Source organism: Trichomonas vaginalis, chromosome V, assembly GCF_026262505.1.
Source record: "Trichomonas vaginalis G3 chromosome V, whole genome shotgun sequence".
NCBI classification, from domain to species: domain Eukaryota; phylum Parabasalia; order Trichomonadida; family Trichomonadidae; genus Trichomonas; species Trichomonas vaginalis.
Genome location: NC_067207.1, coordinates 6,403,697 through 6,429,772, shown reverse-complemented (window position 1 = coordinate 6,429,772; position 26,076 = coordinate 6,403,697). Strand labels below are relative to the sequence as shown.

The 26,076-nt window shown below is 31.8% G+C and overlaps 14 protein-coding genes across 14 annotated transcripts, besides 3 other annotated features; 8 read left to right on the top strand and 6 right to left on the bottom strand.

Annotated features, from left to right (window-relative positions):
- Positions 1-42: part of a mobile genetic element that runs on past the window's edge.
- Positions 43-5,046: 5,004 nt separating this feature from the next.
- On the bottom strand, positions 5,047-6,437 carry TVAGG3_0288770 (uncharacterized protein; the record flags this gene model as incomplete). The annotated part of the gene is made up of 1 exon (XM_001578857.1): positions 5,577-6,281. The coding sequence occupies one exon, from the start codon at positions 6,279-6,281 to the stop codon at positions 5,577-5,579; it is 705 nt and encodes a 234-aa protein (XP_001578907.1).
- Positions 6,438-7,780: 1,343 nt separating this feature from the next.
- On the bottom strand, positions 7,781-9,271 carry TVAGG3_0288760 (uncharacterized protein; the record flags this gene model as incomplete). Its single annotated transcript, XM_001578856.1, has 1 exon — positions 8,135-9,271. The coding sequence occupies one exon, from the start codon at positions 9,269-9,271 to the stop codon at positions 8,135-8,137; it is 1,137 nt and encodes a 378-aa protein (XP_001578906.1).
- Positions 9,272-11,128: 1,857 nt separating this feature from the next.
- Positions 11,129-11,983, bottom strand: TVAGG3_0288750 (aggrephagy protein; the record flags this gene model as incomplete). Its single annotated transcript, XM_001578855.1, has 1 exon — positions 11,129-11,917. The coding sequence occupies one exon, from the start codon at positions 11,915-11,917 to the stop codon at positions 11,129-11,131; it is 789 nt and encodes a 262-aa protein (XP_001578905.1).
- A 221-nt stretch (positions 11,984-12,204) lies between these two features.
- Positions 12,205-26,076: part of a mobile genetic element that runs on past the window's edge.
- Positions 12,462-12,896, top strand: TVAGG3_0288740 (uncharacterized protein; the record flags this gene model as incomplete). The annotated part of the gene is made up of 1 exon (XM_001578854.1): positions 12,462-12,896. The coding sequence occupies one exon, from the start codon at positions 12,462-12,464 to the stop codon at positions 12,894-12,896; it is 435 nt and encodes a 144-aa protein (XP_001578904.1).
- Positions 12,897-13,064: a terminal%2Cinverted (terminal inverted repeat of Maverick-2 transposon ID:TVAGG3_0288540).
- On the bottom strand, positions 14,012-14,673 carry TVAGG3_0288730 (uncharacterized protein; the record flags this gene model as incomplete). Its single annotated transcript, XM_051229082.1, has 1 exon — positions 14,012-14,673. A coding segment is annotated over one exon (662 nt), but the record flags the coding sequence as incomplete, so codon positions are not given.
- Positions 14,723-15,577, top strand: TVAGG3_0288720 (protein of unknown function, DUF4106 family; the record flags this gene model as incomplete). The annotated part of the gene is made up of 1 exon (XM_051229081.1): positions 14,723-15,577. One exon carries the CDS (start codon positions 14,723-14,725, stop codon positions 15,575-15,577), a length of 855 nt encoding a protein of 284 aa, XP_051098811.1.
- TVAGG3_0288710 (uncharacterized protein) lies at positions 15,997-16,611 on the top strand (the record flags this gene model as incomplete). Its single annotated transcript, XM_051229080.1, has 1 exon — positions 15,997-16,611. One exon carries the CDS (start codon positions 15,997-15,999, stop codon positions 16,609-16,611), a length of 615 nt encoding a protein of 204 aa, XP_051098810.1.
- On the bottom strand, positions 16,904-17,395 carry TVAGG3_0288700 (uncharacterized protein; the record flags this gene model as incomplete). Its single annotated transcript, XM_051229079.1, has 1 exon — positions 16,904-17,395. The coding sequence occupies one exon, from the start codon at positions 17,393-17,395 to the stop codon at positions 16,904-16,906; it is 492 nt and encodes a 163-aa protein (XP_051098809.1).
- On the top strand, positions 17,698-18,539 carry TVAGG3_0288690 (organellar and viral DNA polymerase type B; the record flags this gene model as incomplete). Its single annotated transcript, XM_051229078.1, has 1 exon — positions 17,698-18,539. A coding segment is annotated over one exon (842 nt), but the record flags the coding sequence as incomplete, so codon positions are not given.
- Positions 18,944-19,773, top strand: TVAGG3_0288680 (keratin-associated protein family; the record flags this gene model as incomplete). Its single annotated transcript, XM_051229077.1, has 1 exon — positions 18,944-19,773. A coding segment is annotated over one exon (830 nt), but the record flags the coding sequence as incomplete, so codon positions are not given.
- On the top strand, positions 20,235-21,198 carry TVAGG3_0288670 (ATP binding; the record flags this gene model as incomplete). Its single annotated transcript, XM_051229076.1, has 1 exon — positions 20,235-21,198. A coding segment is annotated over one exon (964 nt), but the record flags the coding sequence as incomplete, so codon positions are not given.
- On the top strand, positions 21,845-22,330 carry TVAGG3_0288660 (integrase core domain containing protein family; the record flags this gene model as incomplete). The annotated part of the gene is made up of 1 exon (XM_051229075.1): positions 21,845-22,330. One exon carries the CDS (start codon positions 21,845-21,847, stop codon positions 22,328-22,330), a length of 486 nt encoding a protein of 161 aa, XP_051098805.1.
- Positions 23,137-23,694, bottom strand: TVAGG3_0288650 (organellar and viral DNA polymerase type B; the record flags this gene model as incomplete). The annotated part of the gene is made up of 1 exon (XM_001286582.1): positions 23,137-23,694. One exon carries the CDS (start codon positions 23,692-23,694, stop codon positions 23,137-23,139), a length of 558 nt encoding a protein of 185 aa, XP_001286583.1.
- Positions 24,565-24,975, top strand: TVAGG3_0288640 (uncharacterized protein; the record flags this gene model as incomplete). Its single annotated transcript, XM_001578851.1, has 1 exon — positions 24,565-24,975. The coding sequence occupies one exon, from the start codon at positions 24,565-24,567 to the stop codon at positions 24,973-24,975; it is 411 nt and encodes a 136-aa protein (XP_001578901.1).

Genomic DNA, 26,076 nt, shown 5'->3' with positions numbered 1-26,076 from the left:
AAATGTTAACACAACATCTGTAACATTATGAAGAGCGTATGAGAAATCAGAGCTAATACCCTCAGGAGTGATGCAACCTCCATTTAGTGAACGAACGTCAATATGTTGAGCTGGAATCATGAATGGATCTTCCTTACTGAATAAACGTGGTATTGCTTTAACTGATTCTTCAATTAAACCGTATCCTGGTGTAATGCATTTATCCTCTAAAACTTCCATCTTTGTGCATGAAATAATAACACTTTCAACTGTTGCGTCAGCAGATGTAGCAGCTAAGCTTGTAATTAATTTGGTAGGAAGTCCGATTTGTTGGAATTTGCGATCATATTTGTAAACATGATTCATAATCTTTTCATAATTTTCATCAGTTATCTTTTCATAAACGTAATTTTGTAAATCAGCAACTCTTAACGGGTCAACCTGACAAAATACTAAAGTATCCCTGAAAACATAATATTTAAGAATGATATCGCCAAATGATTTTGGATAATCATCGAACGCCTGAAATGCTAACAAATCATTTACCGGAATAATCATATCAAAAGTGATATCAACTTCATCATTTGCTTTCTTGAAAACTTCTGAAGGGTCAATATATTTACCACATACTGAGTTATCATATTTTTGAACATTATTATATAACGAATGAACAAACTTTTTAACTTTCCTTTCTGATTTTGGTTTATATGTTGCAAATGCAAAAGATTCACGGGCGCAATCCATCTGAAGATAACCGGCATCACCTCTTTCAGTTTCTACTTCTAATTGTTTAAAGCTTTGATTTGATGATTTGTAACCAACGAATAAACGCATGCATTTAAAAGCGGCATCACATGTGAAAGCTTTATTTGAAACTAGAGTTACTTTAACTTTGCGTTTAATATATGTGTCACCTAATTGGTTCACATCATGAGCTGGGTTTGTAATTCTTAAATGAGTTTGTTTATCATCAAAATATGGAGTATCAGAGTCATAGCATGAACTTTCAAGTTCTCTATAATATCTTCTACCATCATTCTTTGCGAATATTTCATTTATCTTTTCGAATGAATGAAACACATTTCCATTAATTGGTTTAGTGTTTGACATCAAATAGTTAGTCGTCATTTATTAATAAATAAAAAATCAAAATTAAAAGATGAAAATGAATTTTTAATTTTAATGAAATAATCAACTATGGCTGCAGGATTCTTTAAAAAATTATGGGATAGAGTAAAAAGAGGGGCGCATAAAGTTTGGGAAACATTGAAGAAGGGAGCAAATTGGATATTTAAGAATAAAGAAGCAATTAGCGACATTGCTGAATCAATAACACCAAAAGCTGCCCCAATAAGAGAAATATTAAATAAAGGAGAAAAAGTTTATCAAAGACTACAACCGATACTAAGATAAAAATATTATTTATTTTTCCACTATCTACCCCCTATTTTATTAAGTATTCCTTCAGCAATTCCACCAATTGCGTTACCTGCTTGTGCTCCCATCGCCGGGTTACCTGCTTTAGTACCTAATACTCCACCTATGATTGTTCCTGCCGTTTTCGCTACTGGTGCCAAAAAGTTTGCAATGGGTTTAATAACCTTTTTATAAACCCAACTCGCAGCTTTCTTAATTCCATCCCATAATTTTTTAAAGAATCCTGCCGCCATTTCTTATTTAACATTAATTAAAAATATATTTTCATCACTTATATTCTAATTTTTATTTAATCATAAATGAAACCGATTTTAAAAATAAATGGAACAGAGGAGGAAGAAATAAATGAAAGTGTTAATGTTCAACAAAAAATAAACGTTGTTAAACCAATTACTGAAATAAAAAATTTTTCATCTGTTGAAGAATTTAATGACTATTATGCCAATAATAAAAAATTATTTGAAGAATTGACAACATGTAAATTGAATAAAATGTTTAAAGTTGATGGATTCAAAATTTCAAAAATAAAAGGGGTGGTTAGTTTGAAATCTATTCCACAATCACGAATCACCTCATTAATGAAAATAGATGATTTAACAAAAAGAATAGAAGAGATTGAAGAAAGAATGAATCAAATAATTGATTTCATAAATTCATTTAATCATTAGTTTCAATTTCTTTTTTTCTCTCGTTTATGAGGTCTTTGATTATGACTCCATTGAAGTTTAACCCATTCAGGATTTAAACAATGTTTAATTAATCGTGGAATATCTGACATCATCAATATGTGGGGAAAAAAGATCTTATATTAAAAAATTTAGGCAGGGTCTAACCCTACCATAGTTTAGTGGTACAATCATCGATTTGGATAATAGAGGTCATAGGTTCAATTTAATTTTCAGGTTTTCTTTTTTTCTTTTTTCTAATTTGTGAGTAATTTGAAGGCAAATAATAAATATTCACAAGATTTAACTAAGTATATTATATTATAATGGTATGACACATGGAATTATTTGCCAGAAAAATAATTAAACTCATTATCGAATAATGATTTTAGCGAAAATTGAATAACAAAGCATTTGTTAATGATATAATGACATATACTTGATATATTATTATATTCAATACTTCTAACTTCTATTTCTTTTATAATTACTGTTAATTAAATACGTATTAATCATAAACGATAAATATGACTTAATTAATTGTATCAATTCCTTTAAAATCTATTGATTAAGAGATTGAAATATAAATCTAAACATGTAATTGATAGATGGAAAAAATATAATGATATATTTTCATTTATGAGCCTACAATTTCGATTTTATGAATCGAAAATACATATATATATGGGAATTTATATAAATATGAAGAATTTAGACATATGAAAAATAAAATTAATTGAATTTTTGTAATTTATTTCAATTTGGATGATTTTCATAGATAACAGCTTTAAACAATTATTTATAAATCTAATTATCAGCATGTTTTATGAAAAAAGAAAAAAATCTTTCCAAAAAATTTAATCGAACCTGGTTCCCCAACTCATACCACTACACCATAAGAAATCATCGCTTTTCCCTCAATTTTTTAGATATTTATGCTTTCTCCCCAACGTGCCTTGATTTTTTCAAATACATTATATGAGAAACGATGCTATCCATATAATTACAAATGTATTGGTAAAGTTTAATAAGTATTTTATTTTTGGCGCGATAATTTTTTATCGTCAAAATTTTGACATTCTATCGTCAAAATCTTGTCATCCTATCGTTTCAAATACTCAAAAATTGAGAAGGGAACGAGTTTTTTTAAAACCACCGAAATTTCCGGTTAATGTTATTTCATCTCGTTCAATAGTAATAGGACGTATAGTACACATAATAAAGTTGCATTTATATGCAAAATATTGAGATGTTTCCATTGATGTAACATTTTTATTTTTCTCATTCGAATGGAATTCTCCATCGAACGAGTCAGAATAAAACTTATTCCATATACTATATGGTACATTATCCCTATGAATTTCTGCTTTTGTTTGATTGGATTCTTAAAATTAATAAAATCGATTTTATTAATCACACGATAATATTAGTTCATTGCATGAGATCTCTCTAAATATTAATATCATTGAAATTGTCGAGTTCAATACTATTCCGTTGTATCACAATTTTTGAATTGATCAGAAAAGACTGTAAATTTTTGATATTTCAATTTTTATTATTTCTCGCAATGTGCTTCTAGTTTAATATTGATTTTCACAAAAAAGCTATATAATGCATCTCTTTAAATTGCTTTGCATAGTAATATTCATGTATAATATAATTCTGGAATTGCATAATTAAATACTTCTAATGTTTCATAAATTTGAAGTTAGAAAATATAGATAAAATTAATTATAATAAAATATGGTTATATTGAAGTAATAAATATTGTCTATAATAATGAATATGTGTTTTTGATGTACAAAATGCTTGAATGTTTGCATATTTTAGTAATGGTTCTAGACATCGATTTAAATTAATAATTTTCATTTCATTTGTATGATTTATTGATGATTCATTATTAATTAAAATGCGTTCCCCTAGTTCATATTCAATATATTCATCAGGAAATGAAAATGTATCTATATAGCAATCAGATATAGAAATTAAGTGACTTGGAGTTTCATCATGCCCAAAACCAATGGTATTACCGAAATTTCTTAAAAGTGCGCATTTAGTGACATTCAATATAGTAAAAGTTGTTTCAATGATGAAAGAATGGTAATAAATTTTAATAGAATTGTTGATAAAATTCGAATAGTTGATAAAACCATAAACATATCCAAGCAAAGAATAGCATCTATCCGGTGCTTCATTGTTAACGATATTACAGTAATATGTTTTGAAAGTCAATTGTTCCCATAAATCCAAATATATTTGAAATACAGAGGTATCGTAACTTTTATTATCAGTAAAATTTGTATATATTGTAGACATATAATACATTCCATTTGCGTGATTCACTGCTGCAGATTTGATTTTACCGCAGCTACATATTGATCCTTCTTCAATTTTTAAATATTTTTGGCTTTCTGGTCCATATGATATACTCATCGCTGAACCCCTTGAATCTCGGTGTGTGCAGGAATCAAAAATGCAAAATCGATAATTAGTTAGAGAGCTTTTGGCGCTCATTTTTATGCAACCACCACCATATTCATTATAGCATTATGTGAATCCACAGTCACTGTGGAGGAAAGATATTTCATCTCGTTCAATAGTAATAGGACGTATAGTACACATAATAAAGTTGCATTTATATGCAAAATATTGAGATGTTTCCATTGATGTAACATTTTTATTTTTCTCATTCGAATGGAATTCTCCATCGAACGAGTCAGAATAAAACTTATTCCATATACTATATGGTACATTATCCCTATGAATTTCTGCTTTTGTTTGATTGGATTCTTTAAATTACTAAAAGTAATTCATTCTTAAGTGATATTAGTTCATTAAATATCATAAGATATTTCTCAATTAAATAGAATTCGTATAAAATTATGAATTTTAAAAGAGTTTCTCATTGAAATTGTCGCGTTCAATATTATTCGGTTGTATCTCAATTTTTGAATTGATCGGAAAAGACTGTATTTTTTTATTTTATTCTATTTTATTTTATTTTATTTTATTTTATTTTTAATGGTTATATTGACCCCTTTTCATTTCCTGATTGTGTCTCCGGTGTACAAGTCAGCGACTGTGATAACGCCGTCTTCTGTAGCAATAACAACAACACCGAAGTTAAGAGAAATGTCTAAACATGTGACTTTGCCGCGGTAAAGATTTAATTGTGTGACTTTTTTAGTATTTCTGTTGATGATTTGAGCTGTTGAATCATTTCATCATAAAACAATGAATTTAGAACAGCCATTGATCACTGTCATGTTATTGAAAACAACTATCTTGTAGTCAGTTACATTACCACTGTGTAAGTCAATAGAAATAATGCAATTGAAAATGATTTGACTTTTATTAAGTTAAAATTAAATACAAAAGTATGTGTTAACATTCGATATAAAAAAATATGTGAGTAAATTCATGCATACCGAAATTAGTATCTGATTTATTTGAAATAATATATATAATTATCAATTAATTAAATGCTTGAATATATTACAATAAATAGCATTGTGAATTATTTTGATCAACTCTGCCTGGCCAGCGACATTTGACGACATGAAGTTCTTCAAGGCCAAGATCTTCTAAGGAATAATTCGAAATATCAGTGTATTTTCCTGTTTTGTAATGGATACATGGTAGAACACAATAATGATTGTATGGAATCCATTGATCTCGAAATGTGAAATCATATGTGTATTTCATTCCTTTTGCAAGTTCTTTAATTGACTGAATAAGATCTTCACCTGCATCATGTAATATTGCATAATCTGTTATAATACCTTCCATTACACATGCAAATTTATTAGCAAGAAAATAATGTATTTCTTGAAAATGTTTTGCACCGTAATATTCGAGAAACTCTCTCATTGCAAACCTTCCTAAATTGGTAACATCTTCATTAGTTAGTGTGAAGAATCTATTAAAACGTAATAAGTCAAAATATGATACAGGTCTGTAACCTTTGAAATAAACAATATCTGGAATAAGTTTCGCATGAGTTTTGAAGTATTGTATGATTTTCTCGTCTATTGGGATGTTTAAAGTTTCGTATGGAGGATAATCAGTTGCAAAATTATTTACTTTTATCCAACTTGGATATCTTTTTGGTAAATCTCTTTCACATTTGATAACTTTGAAACCGCTTGGATGATAATATGTGTATTGATGCTTGCAATTATTGGGGTTTGGCTGAGTCATAACTAAGCAAAATTTTTATCAGAAAATGAAAAAAATTCTTGATTCAATATTGAGAAGATGAGGAAATAATTTGACAAATTATTAATATTTTGGAAATGCCAACAACTTTCGAATTAATGTAAACTATTCAAAGTTTATATAATTATTGTCAGCAAGATAAATTCGGCTTTCACTTTTTGATCAATATTCAAAAATGTAACTGGGTTCTCTGTTTGAAAAATTAAATTTTGACTCATGCAAAATTCTAATGTATTACACTATTCGGATGTTTTTTTTTGAATCTAGTTACCTCTTATTAAAAATCCTGAATTGTTTTCAGAAGAATTGTAAAATGTATTATTAAGCAATGATTTGTACATGGATTTCAATTTATTAGTATTCAATCCTCCTTTGAGAGATAAAATATAATTTCTCTGAATTTCAAAAATTCTTGTATCATTGATTTTATAATTGTATAAATTTGAAATGATAGCAATTTGCAGGCTGAAATAATTTTGAATACTAAACAATATATAAATATCAATCAAATCAAATTTTTTGGTCCCGTTTTCAATGAAATGATAATGCACAACACAATTTGAAGTGATTGGTATTCCAATGTACTCCAAACAATTTTTCTGAGCAAAGCTCAGAAAAAGTTTGGAATTAGGGTTGTTAGATTCCCGACGATAGGTGTCTTGGAAGATTTGCCTGGTGTCATCATAGTGTCTTTAAATCAAAAATTTTATTTTGGAGTTAGTTTTATTGATTTTTCAATAAAAAACATTTCTAAAACAAGAAAATAAAACGATAAAATATTTATATTTTATATAAGGATCTTATATATTTAAAATAAATATAATTTTATTTTTTTCATTGGTGTCTGTCAAACCATAATACACTATTCAAAAACTCAATGTGTCTTGCGGTTTCAAAAGACACCTTCAAATTGAACGATAGCACAGACACTATTGAATTTTACCCATTGTATTTAGTTTTTACCCTTTTTATTTTTAAGAATTAATGACTGAAACAGCCGTTTTGCTATGACCTCAATCACTTTTATTTATTATTTTAAATATTATTTAATTTTATTATTTGAATAGGCCAACTTATATTTGAGAAGCTCAATTTGAGACCACTTAATACATTGAAATATCATAAATATTGAAATATTAAAAAGTGTATTTCAAAACATTGAAATTATAAAAATTTATAATACTGAAATTGAGACAAATTAATAAATTCAATGTGTTTTTTTTAAATAACTCTCAAATATTATTTTTTTGTTTATTTAATGATGAATAAATATGATTGCTTTAGTCAATCATAACAACTAATTTAAGTTTAAAATAATGAAAGGATAATTTGATCGTTTTTTAAAATACAATTATTTTTGATGATTTGCAAGAATCTTTGAAAAGAATATAATATGGGTTCTATTTTTATAAAATTTATCCAAATCATGTATTACATAAATTACGATTCAAACGATGAAAGAACCAAAAAGTGTGTTTTGTGTTTTGTTGTTGCGTGTTGGATGCGGGATCCTGTTATTTCCGAAATCAACAAAAAATTTGGAAATTTAATTTCCGAAATCGAAATTATATTAATGTTTTTAATATTCTTATATCAAAAGGATTAAAGTTCATTAAGAGAAAAACAATTCTTCTTCTTCAATCTATTGGCGCATTTATTTCTACACGCCAATAAGGAAGGGAAAATTATAAGACACCATGGTGTCTTCAAAACGCTAATTTTTGATATTTTTAACAACCCTATTTGGAATATATTTCTAAAATACGAGTCAATAAAAGAATAAAGAACAAATTTATAAAAGCACACATTATAATTTATTTACATATCTCGAAAAATTAACAAGAACTTTCAATATGAATGAGTTCCTCTTCAGGCATACCCAATAAATCGTTAAAGATTTGTGTGAACCTTTTTTGCGTTTTCGTGTATTCCCCGGCAAACTCAAACACGTCTTTAAATTCCCTCTTGAAGAAATCATCTTTCGCATGTCCAATCCGGAATAATTTTCCGGATGAATTAGCTATCTTGCGATTTAAGTTTCTGATGGTTTGGCCATTGCTCAATGAAACTTGAAACTTATGATAATTATTCTTCATGTATTCGTGATTTGCAATACCTTCTGAGTGATTTACTGTGGTTGAACCAAATTGAAATGGGTATTCTACGATGTTTCTTAATTCATCTGGTAGTCCGGAGTTCCACATGTTCATTTGATATCTGGCACCACGGATTACTTTTGTTGTGTTGCATGTGGCTATTTTGAACGCCTCGAATTCCTGAGGGGTCATTCCATTATTTGTGAGGAATTGAAATAAATCTTTAATGAAGTCGCAGTTAAAATCTTCAAGCATCTGACCATATGCTAATTCCCATTTCAGTTTGAATCTCGGGTTATCGATGATACCTTTTGGAATGAAAGTCAATAAGAAATTCTCAACTATTTCCGAGGCATTATGGAACTTTTCTTCGTAGAAGTCTAAACCTGTGGTTTTGACTATTTCGTCCATCTCCTCGTAATTTGGGATTGAGATTGGGTAGACTTTCTTTGAATGAATTAAGATACCAGTAACATGACAAACTTCATGGCCCATCGTTGGTCCAAGGGGATGGTTAATGAAAGCTATCATAATTTGGTCATTAATATTCAGGAGATAACCATAAAGATCACTGTTGAGATTATCCATCCCGATCTTGATCTTGAACCTGTGAATGCAACCATGCTTCCCACTTTTTAAGGGTCCACTGATACCTGTTGTAGCTGACTTTAATATTTCTAGAAATAACTCGTAATGTTTAATGTATAGTTCGGTGAAAGTCCATTGACAGATTTGATGATATGTGCCACATCTGAGAATGCATTCGAACTCTTGGCAAAGTTCACGATAATACTCTTTAGGGCAGCTTACTGTTAGGCACCTATGCTCAATTCCGTAATGATCAAAGATTCTTATTAGCTGGTTTTCTTCTCCCATGAAATCTAATCAAGCACATCAAATCTCACAATTGAATGGAATTTGATCGTCATAAAACATGTTTGATATAACCATGACTCGGTGATAAAAATTGTAACTACATATGATATATGTATTAGTTATTTGACAAAATTCAAACAATATTGTAATAAAATATATCATTTAATTAAAAATAAAATTTTTAAGTTCAAATTATGAACTATTGTGTTTAATAATACCAATTATAATCAATTTTGCTAGTAAATACAAAAAACATTTTTTAGATTGCAAATGAACAATTGATATGAATCAATGTATATCTATGATATAAATCGATTTAATTTAATCATTTCGTATATAACATGATAAAAATCAAAGTGATGAAAATATCCCGAGAATTTTATTCAAAATATGATACTTGTTATATTTGACTATAATTTTTGCTCGAGAAGTTTACAAGGTTGAATCCGCTTGCATACAAATAGAAGTTAGGAATTACTCCTTCATATAAATTAGGTAAATAAAGGAGTAAATTAAATAATCAATGTTTATTTAGATATTTTCCCTGACAATCGGCGTTTAGCTACATGTAGTTCATCAAGACCAAGTTCTCTGAGTGAATAATTGTAAGTGTTAAAATATCTTCCTGACTCGTAATGAATCATTGGATATATATGCATATCATTACGGGGAACCCATTGATCACTAAAAATGAAATCATCTGTGTACTTCATCCCTTTTGCAAGTTTTTGAATTGCCTTAACAATTTCTTCACTTGCATCATGTAATATTGCATAATCTAATACAATTCCTTCAAGTAAGCATGCAATTATATTTGCGCGGTTATAATAAATTTTTCGAAATTCCTTGATTTTATATAAAGTAAAATTTTTTTTCATAGCATATTTCCCTAAAAGTGTAATGTCATTATCTTTTAATTCAAAGAATCGATTAAAGCGTAACAAATCTTCAATGGCAATTGGACGGTATCCTTCAAAATTAACAATAGCTGGAAGATCATTTATTTGAATCTCAAAGTAATGAATAACATTCTCATCTACTTCGATGTTTAATGTTTGAAATGGACGAACTCCTGGTAGGTAAGAATTAACTTTTATCCAATTTGGATATATCTTCGGTAGATCTCTAGCACTTTTGAAATGCTGAATCCCTAATTTATACTTTTTGAACAGTGCCTGTCCTTGAAGCATTGGCTTTGTTCTTGTATCCGATTGTGAGATTCCCAAAATATTTCTATTCAATTGAAAATTTTTGACTCTTTCAATTTTCTTAATTAAATCTTGATATTTTGTAATTACCTGATGAAGATTGTATGTTCATAAACGCATTAAAATATTCCCGAGAAAGTACCAAAAATTGAGACAAGATTGTTTGCTACTATTTAATTTTAATAATAAAAAATTTATTTACAAAACAAAAAGATTTAGCATGATGCTTCAATATGAATGAGATATGATTCCGATATACCTAACACTTTGTTAAAGATTTTTATATATCTTTTTTCTGTTGTCTTGAATTCTTCATGAAATTCAAATTCTGCAAGAAAGTCCGATTCAAAGAATTAATTTTCTACATTATAGAAGCGTAATAACTTTGTAGAGAATTAATTATCTGTCGATTTACGCATCTAAGAATTTTTCCATTCACTAAACGAACCTTCTTAATTTACTTGGATTATTCTTGAAATATTCTTGGTTTGATATGCCTTCTGAGTGTTCGATTTGATCAGAATGGAAATTAAAAATAAACAATAGATTTTTATAAACAAATAAATAAATAGAGGATGTTTTATTGTCGTCTAAAAAGGTGACAAATTATTATTGTCGTCTGGAAAAGTGACAAAATTATCATTGTCGTCTAAAAAATAGATTTTTCAAGCATGTTTCGGTACCTAAATAAAGGAAGAACATCAATTCCGTCTATGTATATAGTATGCAAACACGCATGATATATGGAGTAGCTCTTTATCTGGCTAAAAATCCTATTATTTGAAAATTCGCATTGTCGTCTAAAACCGCCAGACGACAATAATAATACCCCAAATAAATAATATAAAACAAAACAATTAACTAAATTACATTTGAATTGGATGTATCCAACAACAAGAGATTTCATCTTATCGGAATATTCCATGCGACAGATCTTGCCTGAGTATCTGTTGTATTTCGGTGAAAACTTCAAGAAGAATGCTTCTGAAAAGTTGACAATGCCACTCAAGTTGACTGCGATGTAGTCGAATCCACTTGTTGATGACCATGTGACAATAGAATCTGCAACAGACTGGACTTCTTTCTGTCTGATGAATCTCCCATTGATAGTGTAACATGAGATGAATTTCTGTCCGCTTTTGTCGTTCGAAGATGTGACAATGAATCCCCATGTTTTTGTGATACAAATCTGATGAACTGTGAAATTAACCATGATGTTCCTGATTGTGTCGCCAGTGTACAAGTCAGCGACTGTGATAACGCCGTCTTCTGTAGCAATAACAACAACACCGAAGTTAAGAGAAATGTCTAAACATGTGACTTTGCCGCGGTAAAGATTTAATTGTGTGACTTTTTTAGTATTTCTGTTGATGATTTGAGCTGTTGAATCATTGTATCCTAAAACAATGAATTTAGAACAGCCATTGATCACTGTCATGTTATTGAAAACAACTATCTTGTAGTCAGTAACATTACCACTGTGCAAGTCAATAGAAATAACATGGTCCAAATAAACTGTGAAACATTCACTTCCACAGATGATGAAAATGGAGGATTGTCACTTTTGACACTTCGTTTTGGATGAGGTTTTTGGAAAAGTTGTGGAGGGATTTGTCCAATTTGTCTTCTCGCAACAAACAAGTTGTTTTGTTCTTCTTCACTCATGGATGATGTTGTCAAATGTGAATTGATGTAAAATCTTGGATCATAGATATTATTTGCTTTAGTTAGTATCCCTAACTTGGGTACTGTGGCACTGCGCGCCTCCGTACACCACTTAGCGGTTTTGACACTTTACGAAACCGGTAACGTATATTTTACAACACAACCATAACACCAACTTAACCTTAAATATTTACAAAACCGTCTGACACATAAACGACTTCACTAACGAACTCACTAACGAATTCACTACCGTCCTCACTAAATAAAAAATAACCTTATTTTTATTTTTTTTAAATTTTTTATTTCATTACAAAGACATGTCTGACTACATTTACTATGATTCTTTCCCAGAACGTTTCCGTGAACTATTCAAAACTCAAGTAAAACTGAGAAACATGCATTTTAACAAAGACAGACCCATTGACGATGAAAGAAACCCTAAATATATTACAATCCCATATGACGCAAAGTTCATTGCATACATTCCTTATGGTCGCAGAGGAACGAAAACTATTTCAACAAAGAACAAAAATTATTTCTGGAGCGATGAAGAAAATTGCCTTATCTACATAAATGCATACTTAAATAAAGCTACATATTGTACAAAAGAAGGTTGGACTGGATTTGAGCTCTACATATACGACGACGATGGAAACAGACGCTGTGTATACCCATACGATAATATGTACCATTGTTTTCATCAAGCATTAAACGAATACATAGTCAGTAAGGGTCTCATTCCTGCTGAGTAGAAATGTTATATTTTTGTTCTGTCATTTATATAAAATTAATGATATCACCACCCTCACACGTATGAAAACATAGCACAAAAATAAATTTAGGTGAAGTGGTGAGATGTCACCTGTTTTTTCACCTCTTTTTTCACCCGTTGAATTCATTACTTTATAACTCTCTTCCTTGGTTTCTTTTTAGTTGCTTTCTTCACGTCTGTCTCCAACTTGACTGTCTTTCTTCTTCGTCCGTAATGATACCAGTTACTTCCACCAGTCAATGGGTCAAATGGTCTTTCGTAAGGATTTCCATACATTCCATAGGGACCATACGGAAGAACTACTGGTGGAGAAGAAACATTTTCTTTAGTTCCATCGAATCTATTTAAATGCATTGTTTCACCTTTCATCTGGTCATTAAAGTCTTTTGCATGTTTTGCAAACTCATCGTCCTTTCCTAAAGCATTTTCTGACTCAGTCGCAACCAAATTGGATGCTTTATTTATGAGCCCTATTTTATTTAATCTTAACTTCTTTGCAACCCAGCCTCCAATCTTCCTTTATTTGCATCTAATGTCTTCGAAACCCTTCCTCCACTCATTTTATTTACTGCGTCATAAGCCCCAAGTGCTTTTGCTCCAAATGCTAATGCTTTTGTTCCCATTGCGCCTAAAGCTGTCCAAGCTACCATTTACACCATATTAAAATCATCTCTCTTCAATATTATCTCATAAAAGTTCTCGTTACTGGAGAAAGTCAATGAAACATAAACATTCTCATGGACTTCGTCCTCGCCGCGTTGCGGCTTCATAAACTTCTTTCTTATCTCATCTATACGCTTCAAAATGTCTGAACAATTGCTAACATCTTCTACAACAGTTATTTCATCATGAATGACCTTCAAGAACAAGCTCATTTAATATGCAATTAAAATCATCTCAATAATGAGTCCATCCTTTCCATCTTTAGGTAGCACAACATCTTTCATTGAAGAAGGTTCGACAAGTCTTATGTTAAACTTACTGACAAAGTTTGTTATACTATAATGCTTCGGTGGCGAATACATGTAGTTTGAAAGACATAATATAGATTCTTCAGCAAATTCACTTATACTGGATTTTATAACAATGTTCTCACGAGACCAAATACCACCAATTGACAATCTTGTAAGCAATCCTGCTGAACCTTCTACTGTAAACGTCGATGGTAACATTCCACGAAGGTCATCTATTGACATCGTTGAGTCACTGAATTTAAATATTTTCTTAAAGCAATCGTCATTATCTAACCATGCAATAGCTTTGAAGTTTTCATTCGAATATACATCTGCTTCATTAAATGTAAAACCTGACTTCTTTGCAGAGACGACTTTAAAATCTATTGCATTTGTTTCAAAATTATATGCTATGGTAACTTCTGAAGGTAATGGATGCCCTTCCGCAGTCAGTTGTTCTCTCACTACCGTTTGAAGCTTTGTATTAAAAACTTTCATGTCATCTCCTGTGTCTAGGTTCACATACACAGCAACAGGAAAACTATCTTGCTTCTTTGTTTCATCATTATACCTCAAAACATTAAAGTTCTTCAATAATATTGTCCTTCCTGCTGGAATACTTCTAACTTGTCTTATTTCAATAGCTTTCTCACCTCCTACATACTCTACCCAGTGCCTTGGATATTCATAAGTATACTGACTTTCTTGAATTTTGGTAGGTTTCATCATAACGTGTTCATAGTATATCTTTATACTCTTGTCAGTTAGACTCGGTGCTATGTTCTGAATATTTCTGACTTGCATTTTTAATGGAGATAAAATGAAGCATTTAATACATGACGTAGATGAAGACATGAATGAAAGCAGTGAAAAGCTCAACAGTTCTCTCATTCTTCCTTTCAGTAAGGACTATGAGTTCTGTTCAAATGGTGTGTATTTCTATTGTGGAAAGATGGGTTCAGGTAAGACATTTAACCTCATTCGTCATATACTCATAACAGAACGTTTAGGAAATGACTCATATTATGACCAAATCATTATATCAGCAACTTCAGACTCTATGGACTCAACAGCGAAAACATTTATGTCAAAAGTTCAAGCATCTGTCGTTAAAGTTCCAGATAGCGAACTCATTGAATTTCTTCAACGTTACGTTCGACGTAAGAGGAAATATTATGCCATCGTTGAATTTATACAGTCAGGAATGCAAAAGACTTCTGAGGAGATGGAAAGAATTATTGACAAACACCACTTACGTCAATACTCAGGAGTTTACGATATGAAACGACTTACAAACTACATTCTGTCAAAACTTTCAAAATACCCCTTCAAAAAGTATCCTTCAAACACTTTATTAGTTTGTGACGACTTCGCCGGAAAAGGTTTAGTGTCAAAAGCAGACTCACCATTAGCTAACATCATTACTAAAGTCAGACATTACCACTTAACTGTAGCAATACTTATGCAAACATGGCGTTTCCTTGCTTTAAACATAAAACGTCTCATAACTGACTTCGTTATCTTTCAAGGTTTCTCACGCTATGACATTGAACTCATTTGGAAACAGTCAGGTATAACATTACCTTTTGAAGAAATTTGGGAAGCATATAAGTCTCTCATCTCTCCTCGTTCATACCTTGAGATTCATATCATGACTAATACCATTAAAGTCAAAAATATTCCATGGGAACGACCAACATTGTTTTAAAGTTTAACCTTCAATTGACTGATGGTAAACAAATTCCATGCATCTCTGTCGCCATTTCTGTTAATATTTTTGCTGTCATTCATATCATCCACTTCCCCATCCGTTAGCTTTTGAGGATATGTTAGAATAGCTGTTCTTAAATGAAGGCTTTTCACCTTTGAGAGCATAAACTCTATAACTTTCTGCATACTTTATGTTTGAACCTCCTGAGCCATCATTGACATAAATTTTTATAGGCTTCCACCCTTTGTTCATTCCTGCTTCTTCCCTTAGCTCTTTTGTTCAGTAGTTCTACATCTTTATACACAGCTCCTGTCTCAGTGAATTCAACAATATTTTCATTCGTTAGCTTTACATTCAAACCCTTGTCGAGTATATTGTTCATTTCATACATATAAAAGGTTTTTATTCTATATGAAATGAGAAGCAAATCCATCTTAGCTGGTGCCGTTAATGTTCCAATTGAACCAACATCAAATGTTGACTCACGAACGACAAACAATATTGTCATAAAGAACTATAGTTCAGAGTGTTTGAAAGAGCCAGAACCAGAGCTGAAATCCGTGAATTTAAACACAGCTTCAAACGCTAACGCTACATCAGATGTTAAGTTAGAGTATCCACCACTGGACCAAATTCTTTCAAGAGAAGCCAACGACAACCCTTACACAAATGTTCAAACAAATCCTTCAGATAACGTAGACCATTACCTTCTTCAGTTATATCAAACAATTTTACTCAAAGACGATAAGAAGCTTTTGACAAATCTTATAAGCAAGAACCAAATAATTCTAACAAAGGAGGACCTTGAAAATGTTATCTCACGAATAACAGGGAAACAATGTGTCATTGACTATCTCGACCCTGAAATCGAATGCTGTGGTCAAACGCCACCATTCATGAAAATAGGTAACATCCGCATCATTGAAATACCAGGAACTACAGGAGTTGAGTTTAAGTATAAATATTCGAACGAGTATACAAAACTATCTACTTACTATAAGCTTTGCTTGAAATATGTTTTAGTAAATTAAAGCAGTCAGGAGGGCTCTTTGAGCCCATCTTGGCGCTTTGCGCCGTCAGTCAAAAAAATTCAAGTTAGCAATTTGTAATATCTGTCCAAAACTTCTTCAACAGTATCGAACTCATCTTCATAATGCAAACCTAATCTTATTGACTTGGTGCAGTTTTCACTAACACAATATAGCGCTTTGCGCTCGGCGCCTTTGACGCCTTTTTCTGTTCTCTTGACTGACATAACTAACTCATTTGTTTCATCAAACAGCAATAACCAAAGTTCATGACCTAATACATAACATTCATACTTTATATTTTTAGCTCTGAGTTCTCTTGTAAGCTGTTGCATTTAATATTTTCTAAAAAGTCAACTTCAACAGTCATTCGCACTGGTGCCTTCAGTTCTACAGGCTCTCCTTGAAAGTCAACAAGTCTGAATTGCATGTCTTTCAAATTATGAGGACTAATGCGAACCCATTTACCTAAATGAGTTACTATGACAGGAACGTTTGGAATGAACATTGAATTGACTGCATAACAGAAGGATTTATATTCTACTGAACCTTTACTATTAACTCCTGAAATACCTGTGACATTAGCTATTTTTGACTCAACGTATAAACAATTACCATAACATACGTATGGAACAGATTTCATCTCAATCGTTTTGTCAACACTTTTCAAAGGACATGTCATATGGTATGCTCCCAGAAGCAATTGAACTCTATGACTCATTCGTGTTATCTTAAACTCCTTCGCATAACTGAACTTCAAAACTCCTGCAATAAGTTTAACATTCATTAAGTTTTCTTCGTTCTCCTTGTTTATTGTAGTATTTATGAGCGCATTTAACACTCCAGCTAATGTTTCCATCTTATATTCTACATTATTGTGAAATCTTATTTCGTGCTTCTTTCCATCTATTTCAAGCTCCATGAAATCTGTTTCATCTGTTATAACGAATGAAGCGATAGTATTGAAGTCAACAACTCTGAAAGCAAGCGCTTCATTCTGAAGACCTAAGTTTGTTTGTAGCTTTACTGTCCCGTATTCGTTTGGGTCTGTACTTTGCAAATAGAACAACATTTTATTCTCATTAAAATATGAGTATTGCTGCATATGCGTATGAAGCTGACAGAGCTAAACGTTTATATTTTGGTCAATACTCTCTCACACTTACTGACAAATATATTGTTATTTCTGATGGAAATACCGAGAAATACATAACATGGAAGGACTATGAAAAGTTTGACCCTATTTTAACTCCATGCACTATGCCATTCATTGTAAATGGTGAAGTTGTCATGAAGAACGACACAACAGTATATAAGTCTGTATATGAAGCGTTAGAATATATGTTGAATTATAATCCCGAAAGATTTGACCCAAGCACTACGTCATGTACAATGCCTTTTATTAAGGATGGTGAAATCGTAAGAGTTCCGAATTCAACGGTTTACACAGCTGTTCAAAACAGTTTACAAAACATTTTAGCGAATATCTTTAATTCAGAAACTACAGAAATAAAATTACCATATATAACAGATGCTAAAGAAATTAAATCAAAAACGACAACATTATTTACGTCACTTAATGATTTAATGACTTATATCATTAATATTCCTGCACCAACTACAGCATTTGATCCAAACTCGACGGTTTGCAGTGTACCTTTCATAAAGTCGCAAACGGACTCTTTGAGTCCTGAAGGTCTTTCAGACCGAAGCGACCAGGGCGAAGCCCATGACAGTTCATTAATTGTTTTAAGGGATTCAACAGTTAATGAATCATTAAAGGCGTCATTAATGAAAATCATTGATTTTAATTCATTCACGAATACATATAATTCATTCATTAATGTTTCATATGCTTCTAAAGAAGGTGAGCCAAAAACTATCGATAAAGCGGTGTATGAAATAAAAGCATCAACGACGAAATTGAATTCGTTAACTTTTGACGGTGATAGTTTCGTTAATGACATAACATCGGGGAAAACAATTTTAACGAAAGAATATTTAAAATCTCATGTTAGTGAGTTCGTTGAAATTGAAAAAGAAGGTGGAATTAAGTTCGATCCACTGAATTTCATTTTCAGCTTAGCGAATGCGGGTGTTAGTTTCGCTGAATGGACAACTATACAGAGTGAAATAAATGCAATATGGACGTTTTTGGGGTCAAAAGCGGGAATGGGTGAGCTTGTAAATGCTGCAAGAACATTAGGTGAAACAGGAAATTTTGTGTGGTTTTAAAAGACTTGTTTCAAATGTTTTAACAAACACAAAGAAATTATTTAGATATACCATACATAACGGACGGATTTTCGAACAGGTAGCAACAAACCCTCCGGTTATGGCTGCGTTGATGATGGTTAGAGATATAAAACCACGTAACGACGGGAACGAAGAACATGAACAACAGAGCCCAACGGGCTCAGAGCCACATAGTGGCGAGGATACTGGTCGGGTTATTCAAGACATTAAAAACGTGTATCCTGAAGTTATTGATTTATTTAGAGGAGTTAATGATTCAATTTCAAAACATTCTATAACCCTCGATGAAGAGAATAAATTAACAGATTATATATTCGTCATTATTGCAGAATTAATGAAGAGAATAAATGAAAAAGGAATTGGTGATATCATTAATGTCAGCGATGTAATGATGAAAAGAAATTTTGACTCATTATTTACAAAACCGAAAACAGAATATAGTCTTTATGACGTAATTACCGAATTAATGAAAAAGATTAATGATAATAAGAGTTCTGGCGGAAGAGTTGAATTAGAAGTGAATGATGTTAATGAGAAATTAGCCGAAAAAGCAGATAAAAACCACGTTCATTATATAACTTCAGACGAACAGATTATAACGGACTACCATGGATATTTAACACGAAGTGATGAAGCGAAGACAAAAAATGTTAATGAAAGAAGATATAAATACATTCGTGCTAAAGGTTATGACATAAGCTGTACTGTACAGTATGACACAGGTAAAGCACCAGAAGCATTTAGTTATAACGATGAAATTTATGCCTCTACTTTCTCTGTTAATGGTGTATTAGTTGAACCAAGATTTATGTTAAGAGTTAAGGCAAAAATAACGTTTGAAGATGCTATTAAAAGTAAAGCTGACAAAGTTGAACTTGACGCAACGAACAAAGTTTTGAAATCTCATAAACACAACATCTCCGATATAAATGAACTTCAAACTTCTTTAGACAGTAAAGCTGACAAGAACCATACACATAAATCCTTCACTACTGTTAGAGCAGACGACATAATATTGAACTTTGACCTTGGTTCAAGTGCACCATTAGAAAATCCAAGTACAAGCGTAAAAGATACTCTTAACAGTTTAGATAACAGTTGCAGGAACATTGAAAGTCATGCCAGAAACTTTGAAGCATGAACTACCAGCAATGTTAGATAAGAAAGCAGACAAGAACCATACACATAAATCCTTCACAAACTGTTGCTATAGAAAGTATTGAAGGAACGGTTGAAGAACTGGTGGGGAGGGCGGAGCCCCGCCGCACGTGGCTGCATTATATTGTAAACCTCCTAACTTTCCACAAGGTTTAACATCGGATGACGACATAACGACGATGAGAAACATTAGATGTAAAGATGTTTATGTCATGAAGGATGAACATAATATTAAATTCACTGCTCAAGATTTATATGACAAGAAAGCAGACAAGAACCATACACATAAATCCTTCACTACTGTTAGAGCAGACGACATAATATTGAACTTTGACCTTGGTTCAAGTGCACCTTTAGAGAATCCGAGTACAAGCGTAAAAGATACTCTTAACAATTTAGATAAGAGTTGCAGGAATACCGAAGATCATGCCAGAAACTTTGAAGCATATGAACTACCAGCAATGTTAGACAAGAAAGCAGATAAAACTTATGTGGATGCAGAACTAACAAAGAAATTTTCGAAACCAGATACAATGACATTTACAACAGAAATTATAAATGGTGAACCAGCAACTCCATTTGAATTTGTTAGAGGTCTTCAACCAGATACTTTTGAATTTTTCTTGGATAATTCTATTGAACTAACATTACATTATAAAAGTGGAACAAATGCAACATTTCATCCGGGAGATACATTCCAAATGGTATTTAATGACATAAGTTCTTTAGAATATGTTTATAGAGTTATGAGCATATATGATTTAATATATCCTATAGGAGCTGTTTATACGTCTATGAATCCAATAAATCCAAACACTTTATTTGGTGGTAGATGGTATGAAATAGTTGACAGTTTTCCATTCTACACTAATACGCAGTCAATGAAGATGGGAGGTTCAAAGAAAATAGGTATTGAAAACCTTCCTTCACATATGCATAGGTTCAGTGGAAGAACATCTGTGGAAGGAAACCATTCACATTCAATAACAAAAAGAGGTTATACAAATCTTGCAGCGGGTTCGGATAGACAGGGAATGCATAGATATGATATCACAACTGACCCCAAAGATGTTAGCACAGGTATTTTCTGTGGAACTGCAGGAAATCATACACATGTTGTAGCTGGTATTACAGACCCAGCAGGTAATGGAAAAGATTATATGCCTCCTTATATAACAATGCACGCTTGGATACGAGTTGGTTAAAATCTTTAACTTTACATAAATGAGCTTGAAAGAAGTATTCGAACAACATCCATGGAGGTCATTTAAGAAGTTCAATGAAGCTGCAAAGAGTTCGGGATTTACTAACAGAGCTGAAGTGAAAAGGTTCTTTGACAAAAATGTTGTACATCAAACAAAAATAAATCCTTACGACTACTTTTTACCAATTTACTCCAACACTCCTGACGCATACCAATTTGACACTCTCATTCAAAGCAGAAAAGGAGGACATAAACCATTCCTCATCTTCATAAATGTTAACACTCGTAAAGCATATGCGTATATAATGAGAAATAAAGGAACTCGAAGTGTTAAGAGTTTTACAAAAGTTTGTAGCAGAACATAGCCCAAGTATTTTAACATCAGACCAAGACGGTGCATACCTCAGCAACGAAATCACAGAATTTCTCATTAAGCATAACATAACTCACTACACTACTGAAGACCATAACCATAACATACTCGGTATCATTAACCGCTTCATAAGGACTCTCAGAGATTTAAATCAAGAGCGAGACTTTACCGAAGAAACAATGAAACATTTTCTCGAAGTATATAATTCCTCAACACATTCTACAACAGGACATACACCAAATTCAATGACACAACAACAAGAAGAAAAGTATATACAAAAGAAACGAAGCCAAACACAAAATATCAGAAATTCAACACAATTTACTCTCATTCCTGGTACAAAAGTTCGTGTAGTTCTTGACGACAAACCATTGACAAAGAAACGTTTAAGGTTAAGTCGAAATTATTATATCGTAGACTCTACGCAAGGTAATGGATATCTTATAAAAGCTGCTGACGACTCCATAGCATTTTACCCTCGACATAAATTAGTCGAAAGTAGTAATGGCAAACTTGCTGAAACCATTGACGAAGCAAAGCGAGGAGTGGTTATTGAAATACTTGACTATAACACAAACGATGACACTTATAAAGTAAGATATGAAGGAGGCGTTGAAGATGTTATACCATCTAAGAACTTGAGAGAATCTAAACCAACTCATCTGGGACCATTAGAGCGGGAGTACTGGAAAGATAAAAACATGCCAGAAAGAATAAGAAAATTCTTCTAAACTTTTTCGTTGGATGTAAATCAGACATGAATGAGAACAGTCATGTATTATTAATGGTACCATTTATTTTTGTCATAAATTTACACCAAAAATAATGTTTAGGTGAAGTGGTGACATCTCACCTCTTTTCTCACCTGTTTTCTCACCTCTTGAACTTTTTATAACATTCGGTCATAACTTCATCAATTTCATTTAAATCACGATTTAAAAACTCATTGACTTCATCTTCAACCGTGTCATCTTGTAATAAGAATATTTTCTTTAGTTTCATGTCAACATCCCGAACAGCACAAAGGATAAAATCATATTCATTTCTTCCGTTAAACATACTTTTTCTTTCTCGTTCATCGTTAAATAAATTATTGAAAATATAAACAGCGGTGTAAAAGTTATGTACTGTGTTAAATGTTGAAGCTTCACCTATTTTAGATTTTAGGATTCTTTTAGTAAGTAAATTGTTATCGTTCTTTCTCTTTTCCTTATCGTTCATGTCGAATCTGTCGAACCACATATCCTGTATTTCATCGAATTTACGAACTATAGAATCCGTCATTTCCCTGGTTAATGAGGGGTAATCATTATTAATTTTTCATATAATTTGTCCATATGATTTTCATCGACGTTTCCGGAAAGCATTTAATTAAAGCAAAAATAATGTTTAGGTGAAGAGGTGAGATGTCACCTGTTTTTTCACCTCTTTTTTCACCTCTTGAATTTTCATGAATTTTCACAAAAGACCAAAAATATATTATAGGTGAAGAGGTGAGATGTCACCCGTTTTTCACCTGTTTTCTCACCCCAGTTTTTCACAAGCGTTTTACATGAATTGTACGATGTATATTTGAAATCCTAAACAATTTCGTAGCTTCTATTTCTTCTGTCAGTATGTCAAAAGTTTTAACAATGCCGAAAGTTTCTTTATATTTCTTCTTGACGTCAGATAGAAGGAAATCGTCAGCAGTTGGATAGTTTTTGTTCAGAAATGCTAACATGTCCATTTTATTTTCTGCTGGCTTTTCTGCTTCTTTCTTTAAGTCTGCATAGTCGTTTCGCATTCTTTCTATCTCTTTGACGGAGTAGTTATATTTCCTAATTGCTGCTTTACATTTAGAACATTGCGGATTCATTTTTGCGTTATATTCTGAAACCTTACCTGCTAAAACAACTAAGGCGTCAATGGTTTTCTTTAACTCAAAAGCAGTTGGTCTTATCTGTTCGTTCCATATTTTACCTCTTCTATCTTTATCTCTTATCTGCCATACACATTCAGCAACTAACGAAACAAAGTTATCGTAGGTCTTAAACTCCCCGGATTTATATATGTCAGAAACATTCTTATATACCATGTCGCAATCTTTGTCCATAACCTTATGGTTGCAATGAAATCCTAGAAACTCATAGTTTACCTTTCGAATGAACTTCTTTATTTCTACTGAGTCAGTTGGTTTCACTTCTATTTCATCGAATTCAGGAATAGTTAGTTTTTGATGCTGAATTTCAGGTAGTTTAGGTAAATGGTCAATAATGTCCTGCATTTCATAAAGATACTGTTCATTTGTTTCATCTTTCGCACTACAGTCTAAATTACTTGTTAAAAGTTCTTGCTTTATCTTCTGGATTTTTGTTTCGAAAGTATATGAAGAAGGAATGAAGCTTTTCATCTCTACTAACATAGATGTTGGATTCATGACTAACGAGTTTGGTGAAGTTGTTGTGGACAGAGTCCCGCCGTTCGCGGCTTGAATTGTTGTTGTGCCGATTGTTGAAATCATATCTTTACATACAAAATAAAAAAAATAAATAAAAATAAAACTAACGTTATTTTTCTATCTTAAGGAAATTCATGAAAATTCAAGAGGTGAGAAATTAGGTGAAAAAAGAGGTGACATCTCACCTCTTCACCTATAATATATTTTTGGTCATTTACACTCATTTACGAAGAAGTTATGACAAAGCATTTACGAAGAAGTTATGACAAAGTCACGAGGGTGAGAAAACAGGTGAGAAAACGGGTGACATCTCACCTCTTCACCTATAATATATTTTTGGTCTTTTGTGAAAATTCATGAAAATTCAAGAGGTGAAAAAAGAGGTGAAAAAACAGGTGACATCTCACCTCTTCACCTAAACATTATTTTTGCTTTAATTAAATGCTTTCCGGAAACGTCGATGAAAATCATATGGACAAATTATATGAAAAAATTAATAATGATTACCCCTCATTAACCAGGGAAATGACGGATTCTATAGTTCGTAAATTCGATGAAATACAGGATATGTGGTTCGACAGATTCGACATGAACGATAAGGAAAAGAGAAAGAACGATAACAATTTACTTACTAAAAGAATCCTAAAATCTAAAATAGGTGAAGCTTCAACATTTAACACAGTACATAACTTTTACACCGCTGTTTATATTTTCAATAATTTATTTAACGATGAACGAGAAAGAAAAAGTATGTTTAACGGAAGAAATGAATATGATTTTATCCTTTGTGCTGTTCGGGATGTTGACATGAAACTAAAGAAAATATTCTTATTACAAGATGACACGGTTGAAGATGAAGTCAATGAGTTTTTAAATCGTGATTTAAATGAAATTGATGAAGTTATGACCGAATGTTATAAAAAGTTCAAGAGGTGAGAAAACAGGTGAGAAAAGAGGTGAGATGTCACCACTTCACCTAAACATTATTTTTGGTGTAAATTTATGACAAAAATAAATGGTACCATTAATAATACATGACTGTTCTCATTCATGTCTGATTTACATCCAACGAAAAAGTTTAGAAGAATTTTCTTATTCTTTCTGGCATGTTTTTATCTTTCCAGTACTCCCGCTCTAATGGTCCCAGATGAGTTGGTTTAGATTCTCTCAAGTTCTTAGATGGTATAACATCTTCAACGCCTCCTTCATATCTTACTTTATAAGTGTCATCGTTTGTGTTATAGTCAAGTATTTCAATAACCACTCCTCGCTTTGCTTCGTCAATGGTTTCAGCAAGTTTGCCATTACTACTTTCGACTAATTTATGTCGAGGGTAAAATGCTATGGAGTCGTCAGCAGCTTTTATAAGATATCCATTACCTTGCGTAGAGTCTACGATATAATAATTTCGACTTAACCTTAAACGTTTCTTTGTCAATGGTTTGTCGTCAAGAACTACACACGAACTTTTGTACCAGGAATGAGAGTAAATTGTGTTGAATTTCTGATATTTTGTGTTTGGCTTCGTTTCTTTTGTATATACTTTTCTTCTTGTTGTTGTTGTCATTGAATTTGGTGTATGTCCTGTTGTAGAATGTGTTGAGGAATTATATACTTCGAGAAAATGTTTCATTGTTTCTTCGGTAAAGTCTCGCTCTTGATTTAAATCTCTGAGAGTCCTTATGAAGCGGTTAATGATACCGAGTATGTTATGGTTATGGTCTTCAGTAGTGTAGTGAGTTATGTTATGCTTAATGAGAAATTCTGTGATTTCGTTGCTGAGGTATGCACCGTCTTGGTCTGATGTTAAAATACTTGGGCTATGTTCTGCTACAAACTTTTGTAAAACTCTTAACACTTCACGAGTTCCTTTATTTCTCATTATATACGCATATGCTTTACGAGTGTTAACATTTATGAAGATGAGGAATGGTTTATGTCCTCCTTTTCTGCTTTGAATGAGAGTGTCAAATTGGTATGCGTCAGGAAGTGTTGGAGTAAATTGGTAAAAAGTAGTCGTAAGGATTTATTTTTGTT